This window comes from Buteo buteo, chromosome 6, assembly GCF_964188355.1.
Source record: "Buteo buteo chromosome 6, bButBut1.hap1.1, whole genome shotgun sequence".
Classification (NCBI taxonomy): Eukaryota; Metazoa; Chordata; class Aves; order Accipitriformes; family Accipitridae; genus Buteo; species Buteo buteo.
This window is the reverse complement of record NC_134176.1, coordinates 40,615,429-40,622,684: the sequence shown is the minus strand read 5'-3', so window position 1 is coordinate 40,622,684 and position 7,256 is coordinate 40,615,429. Positions and strand designations below refer to the sequence as shown.

The 7,256-nt window shown below is 36.3% G+C and overlaps 1 protein-coding gene across 3 annotated transcripts in view; it reads right to left on the bottom strand.

The window, feature by feature from the left end:
* Positions 1 to 2,265: 2,265 nt before the first annotated feature.
* Positions 2,266 to 7,256, bottom strand: part of RBM25 (RNA binding motif protein 25) — a 35,387-nt gene continuing 30,396 nt past the window's right edge. For 2 of the 3 annotated variants that reach the window (XM_075030578.1, XM_075030579.1), the window contains 2 exons: positions 5,377 to 5,424; positions 2,266 to 4,303 (listed from right to left, as the gene is read on the bottom strand). In XM_075030578.1, coding sequence (XP_074886679.1) covers positions 4,211 to 4,303; positions 5,377 to 5,424 — 141 coding nt within the window. In that variant the 3' untranslated portion in view covers positions 2,266 to 4,210. The remainder of the gene's footprint in view (positions 4,304 to 5,376; positions 5,425 to 7,256) is intronic. The other variant, XM_075030580.1, reaches the window with a different exon arrangement.

Sequence of the window (7,256 nt, the reverse complement as noted above, 5' to 3'; positions counted from 1 at the left end):
CAGTGACTCTTTTGTGGAAGAAACAAAGGCAAGTTCCAGTTTGAAACTCACCTTGCTGTCCCCGATACTCGAGGATTAATCCACCATTCCTTTTTAAAAGTGCATAACCTTATCGGGTTACTAACATATAGCAAACGCTATGATATATCCAGATATATCTGTTATAAATATTAAAAAAGTAAAGTCTCTAAGGAACCATACAATTCTGCATGTTTAAAACAGATGTTGTGTTTCACTATTTGACTACACTACAGGAAGATGCATGGGAAAATGAAGTGGCACAAAAGTATTGCACATAAAAGTTAGGTTTTACATAAGCACTTTGACCCAAACACCCAACTTTCAGTAGGTCGTATGCATCTGAAGTACATGTAAAAGAAGCCATTTTTAGACCGAAAGTGATGCCTAACCATTAGCCAAATAAAACTACTTGTTATTTTAAGAGGAGAAAAAAAAAACCCCAGAACACAAAAAAAACCAAAAAACCCACCAAAAAAACAAACATGGACATACAGCTGTACCAGGCTATCTTCTATTTATATTACTGATATCAGTTTGATCGATGATGAAATGCCTGTTAACAATACCTTACATGCTGCTCACACTGCATGGCTGTGTACTAATTTGTAAGCCTGCATGTATGACATCCAGCATTCCTACGCAGGAAATGTATAGAGTATGAAAAAATGTGACCCTATTGCAATATAAAAGCCAACAGCTTCCAGTTTCAAGTGTATCCACTTCCTAAAATACTACTGCAAGCAGCTCTCTAGCAACTCCAGTAAAACCATGAAAAGGTCTAATGCTTCCCTCTCACTAGTAGGAAAGCATTAGTAGTAAGAAATAGGAATTCAGTAAGAAACTAAACTTACTATTTGGAGCCTTCCCCCTGCCACATTTAGAGCCACAATCATCTAGCTAGATGGTTATTTTTAGTGCAGGCTCCTACTTAAAGAGAAGGAAGGATGGAAACACACAAAATTAGAAACACCAAATCAGTATGTGAACAGGTTAAATATTCTAAGAACAAAAAAAGTCTCTTATCAAATTAATGGTCACATAAAAATATCTCATTCTTGGTAATGGATCTTGCTTGTCCACAGTTTCCCATTTCTTTTCAGTGCACACTAACGAAAAACAATGATACTTCATATTTTGTACTCACGTATTCCAAAAAACACTGAATGGCAGTTATACAGAATGATTATCAGGAGACTAAGGGCATGCGTTACATTAAGGTGTAAAGCCTTGTTCCACAGTAAAGTCCAGATCAACAACTAGTATATCCAGTTCTGTTGTATAAATATTCATATTCTTTTCCCTCTATGCACTGTGCATAACTTTTGAAGCACCTTTCCATCACAGAATGGATCATACTAGGGCATGCTGCACGGAAGAGCCAGTGGCAACATATATACTTTTATAATGGATCTCACTCTCAGTATACTCTTAATCTGTGCATTCACTAACGTAACACACAAGTGTGTCCTAAATCGCATATTCAGACAGTAAAGTGTTGTAATGTTGGCAAAAAAGGCTTTTTCTACCCCCAATTTTCCAAGTTTATCTTGAAATAATTCCGTTACTGCATGTTGAAAGAAAAACAGTTAACAAAGGAAAGTTACTTCTCTATATGGAGGACTTCTCAGCAATATGTAATTTGTGCTCCACCCCCCAGCATCACAGACACAAAATATATTGTTATCACTGAGAAGTAATAACACTAATCTGAGTAAGAGGTAAACACTAGAAGTGACTTTATAAAGCAATATTTTGCATTCTGAAAGAGGAAGATTTGTTGGAAGTACTTGCATAAGCCAAGCCAGAGATGCTATGAGTGAACATTCCTTCCTCCTTCCACTACTGAAGAAAAACCTCAACTTCCACAAAATTAATTTTTTTTAATGTCACAACTGCTTCTAAATACTTATTTACCTGGATATTTAACACTCCAGCTTTAATTTTAGATGTATTCCTCACCCAGATGCCTTCAGTCTCCTTGGGAAAGGAAGAGTACAGGCTTATGGCCAATGCATCAATAATAGATGAACACACAGCTTTAGTTTAGGGCAGAAGAAAATAAGCTGAAGTTTCACAACTTGAGCTTTCACTGAAGAATCTCAACAAGGACTTGAGGCAATCTACAATAGTGGCATTACAAAGCATTTGTCACATTTGGCTTGTTTAAGTATTACTAATGACAGAGAAAGAATGCCACATTAGCAGGACAAAAAGCACTCATGAAGTTCACTCTCCCTCTTCTCTGTATTTACTACAAACAGAGCGAGTTTTGAATTTATTTAGAATTTGGAGAATTTTTGGTAAATGCTGATGCAAAACTGTATGGGAAGAATGGGGAAGTAATCTCTTAGGGTAACATCAAGTTGCAGAAAAAAAAAAGAGGAAGGTTGCAGCACATAAGTACGTAAACCAACACATTCTCACGCAAGCTCAAGCACAACATAAAAGTAACATGTGAGCATTACACTTCAAGTTAAAAAAAAAGAACATTTTGTGGTGTGTAGTATTACAGGGATGAGAAAGAACATATTGAGATCACATCTGCATTTGCAGGCTTCTGGTCACCTGACTTAAAGCAGGAGGTAGTTATAAAAAACCCCACCCCTAATTTGGCAACACTTGTTGATTCAGAAACCAGTGTTAAATATAATTGCATGCTGCACAAGACTCCAAAAGAATGTGAGCCCTTAAATCAAATATATACATTTTTAATATCTGAAATATTTACATGGTGGAACCTTTACACGATCCCGTTTGTTAAGAACAGTGTTTTCAAGTGTCCTCTCCAGATACAAAGAACTAGTAACTCAACGTCACAGTTATGTTTTCTGAACAGGTCAACCTGTATCCTTCAGTTAAATACAATATAGAGATACTGGAACACCTTTACTTAATTTGTTTGCTATTAAGAATTGTGTTAAAAATTAAAAATGTTTTTGAGACAGTTTGCTCCCTGGAACACAGTCCTCCTGCAATCAAAACAGCTCATAGAACATTATCGATTTGTCGTCTTACCCAGGTATGAGATAAAAAATGCAGTTTACAGTACATGTCATCATTTATACCATATCAGCCTATTTATAAAAACCCATACAAACAAGGCAGGAAAATATCACCCTCTTTTCGTGGACGATAGACTGCTTACAGTAGAAAACAAAAGTCGGGGCTAGTTTAACAGTTTGGATAAAAACAAGACTTCGGCTTCCTTTGAAAACTTACTTGTTTAGTTTTTGTCAACTGCTATGGTCAGTTACATCCAAACAGGTTATTTTTTTTCTAAATACTAAAAAAATGTTTTAAAAAATAATTTCTTTTAAAAAAAATCCATCTCATTATTTTGGAGACAGAAGGGATAATAGGGAAGGGCTAAAATGAAATTGAGCAGAAGATATCCTAGGTTTAAAAAAAACAAAACAAAACCAAAACATCATTAAATAGCACTTATTGAATTTAGGTCCTGCTCTTGTTTTAACTGAGCAAAGAATAAAAAACTTCCTGCAATTTACACTTTCTAGGAAAGAAGCAGAGCGTCTGCAAGAAATTAAGTTCCCAGCTTCATTAGTAATTCTAAATGGGCAACAAAGTACCAAGACTGCCGCTGGTTCACATCAGAATGAAAAGTCTGAGGGAACTCCTTTTCCAGAGCCAGATGAGGGGACCAAATGAACACACAAAGCTGTTGTTCTGTGAAAGCAGCTCAAGCCACTTATTTTTAAATTGTTTTCTGATCATTCCTTAAATAAAAAGAGTGTGTGCAAAAAAAAAAAAAAAAAAAAGAGCACTGATAAATTTGCAGTAAAATAATTTGTCTTCATCTGTAACCGATACAGTTCCACATTAAGTGCAAGTGTTTTGCAAGACAGGGGCGCGCTTTTTTTTCCCTTAATATTTACAAGAATCAGAGTAACATAACAAAATTACCAGAGAGCATGTACAGTAGCTGCAGCTTGTAAAACATACCGGTAATTGTACCTTGTGAATTATAAAGAGAACCAATGCAGGATTCAGATAACTAACTGAGAAGGGTAAAGAGGGCCTCAGAGCAGAGGACAAAAAAATTCACATTTTCTACATAAAAAAATACAGGTCTCAAATCTCTGAGAACAGAGAAAATTTGAAGTCTTTGAATGATGGGAAAAAAAAAAAAAGCCCAAAATTGAAATGGAACCCTAGAAGCAAGGAGAGTGCTTTATTTCACTAGACCAATCTTCTTTGCTTCTGTCTCGTATATCAACAACCTCCACATTTTGACTATGAAAACTTCAGCTTCTTCATCTAGTACCTGTAGGAAATACACATTTTACAGATTATTTTTTAGGTTAAGCATTCCAGTTACAAAGACTAATTCTAGACACATCATTCCAGATACAAAGACTAACTCTAGACACATCAGAACTACAAAGTGGAGGTAGTGTAATCCAAGTTAGGTCTTTGAGGGAGGCACAGGGTAAAACTTCAGTGAATTTGTCTGTCCTGCATTTGCCATCTGGCTTGACTAAGCTCTAATTATATACTTGTATAATGCAGACATTGACCACTAAGAAATAAAAGTATCAGTATCCTAGTCCCCAAAAGCAGCTTGGGAAGAGGCAGAGAAATGGCAGGCTTGGGAATAATGTAAGAACAGGACATACACATGTGGTATTGTCCCTTAATTCTCTCCTAGTCTCTGCTCATTTTCAGCCTGGAACTTCCTTGGATAGTATATTAAGTAATGTCTCAATGGATTTCTCTTCCTTGAACTTTTTATTCAGGCTTTGCCTCTTAGGAAGTTCTCCAGCTCACCTACTAGTCACACCAAGAACAACCTACAAAATTCTGCTATGAATCTGACTCCTATCAACTTTGCCTCCAAGTTTCCTTATTGGGAGAGAGTGAACAATTAGTTTTTGTTCACCTTTCAGTTTCTCTTTTCCAACACCAGGCAAAAAAGAGCTTTTACTCTTCTAGAGAAAAATCACCTTATCATTAATTAGGAATAAACCCACTAAACCACTAATTATAAGGACCTAGTTACAAGAATGGTAAAGAATAGAAGTTTATATTTCTGATACATTTCTGTTATTGGTGATTCTTACTTCTACTGCTAGGGACAGAATCTTTATTCTACTTTTCTGAAGACTGAGAAATTCTGGACAGGGATCAGTAATTTCTACCTAGATGCTGTAAATGCAAAATCATGCCTATGCTAGCATGATCTGTTTAATCAAAACAGCTTTCGTATCTAATGCATGTTTTCTATGCATGTTCTATGAACACCAAATATTTCTGTTATGGACTCCTACTATTTTGCAGAACTGACTATTAGCTTCAGCATAATGTAGAAAGTATATCAGTTACACAATTTCTGCTTACCATGGCAACATCATCCAGTATGCTCTGTGGTGAGCTGTGAGCCATAACCTGAAAGAAAGAAATGTTTTTAGACTGAAAACTCAGAGTAAACCATATAAACATCTTTGGACAAAAATCAGTTACTTCTCAAGGATTTTGAATGCTTTTCACATGCAAAAAGTATTTGCAGTTCATTAGTTCCCGGTATTAGCCAAGGCAAAAATTAGTATTAAACTACATCAGATTCCATCATAGCGAGTGCTAGTTTATGGCTAGTTACTGAGCAACAAGTTCTAGGAAGCTCCAGAGATTCAACAGGTTCTGTATTTGCTGGCTATTCTTGCATCCCCAATTAAGCTCTCCTTATTTAAGGAATAAGCTCCCCTTCTTTCAACACTGAATTCCTAATGGAAGACAAAGGCAAAATTCTCCCTATCTCTCTCTTCATAACCAAACTTTCCATCTACCTGTTAAGTATTTCAATGTTTTTTCAGAACCAAACAAGTTGTCTTTCAATACCAGAAAATGGCTATGTGAGTATATATATTTTTTTTTTTAAGCTTGGCAAATATGCAACTTCTGCTTTTCACTTTCTATTAACCACCTGTGCCACAAAACTGTCACTTGCTTTGCCTCTCATACAGTAGCCCTGAAAGATAAACCAAGACAAGTGATTATGAAAGTGAGTACCATGAAAGCTGAAAAGAGTTTTTGAAATTCCCTATTGATGAGAAGCAATAGAGCTGTCATGACAGATTTAATAAAGCAAGTTATCAGAATTTAGTTTGTAAGCAGCTCTGCAGAGTTGAGGTTTAAACAAGTCATGCAATGGCTAAAAGGTATAGTAGAATGACTTCTAATGCTTACTCTAAAACCTTAATATTTGTTTACTGCTAAAGCAACAACAGCATCTAAAAAGCTTTTTAAGAAGTTAATCTAGTTAATCCAAAAATGTATGTAAAATCAAGCTACTGGCTTTTTTTCCCCCTGAATTCACACAAATCCTATTTTTAAGTAAAAAATGTTAACAGCCAATGAGGCATTAACTCTGAAATCTAATGATAAAACTATCAGTTAAAACAGCTGCTCCTGTCAACTGCTCATTTCTTTATCAACTTCCACATGTTTATCTAACAGATAACAGAGAGCATCTAGCATGTACATATTATGCATAAGCATTAAAGGAGGTAACTTGTAAAACATTAGGGTACATACTGATTCCAAGTACATCAACTGTCTCTGCTGACCAATATCATAATTACAGTGAAGCAAGGAACACACTGCCTTCAAATACAGATACTGCAGTGTCCTGGTTTCAGCTGGGATAGAGTTCATTGTCTTCCTAGTAGCTGGTACAGTGCTATGTTTTGAGTTTGGTATGAGAAGAATGTTGATAACACTGAAGTTTTCAGTTGTTGCTAAGTAATGTTTAGACTAGAGTCAGGGATTTTTTAGCTTCTCATGCCCAGCCAACAAGAAGGCTGGAGGGGCACAAGAAGCTGGGAGGTGACATAGCCAGAGCAGCTGACCCAAACTGGCCAAAGGGGTATTCCATAACATGGGATGCCATGTCTAGTATATAAACTGGGGGGAGCAGGGCTGGGGCAAATCACTGCTCGGGGAATAACTGGGCATCAGTCGGCAGGTGGTGAGCAATTGCATTGTGCATCACTTGTATATTCCAATCCTATTATTATTATTGTTGTTATTTTATTATTGTTATCATTTTTAGTTTCTTCTTTTCTGTTCTATTAAACTGTACTTATCTCAACCCATGAATTTTACTTTTTTTTTTTTTCCCAGTTCTCTTCCCCATCCCACTGGATCGGGGAGAGTGAGTGAGCAGCTGCATGGTGCTTAGCTGCTGGCTGGGGTTAAACCATGACATGCAGTCATTGCTG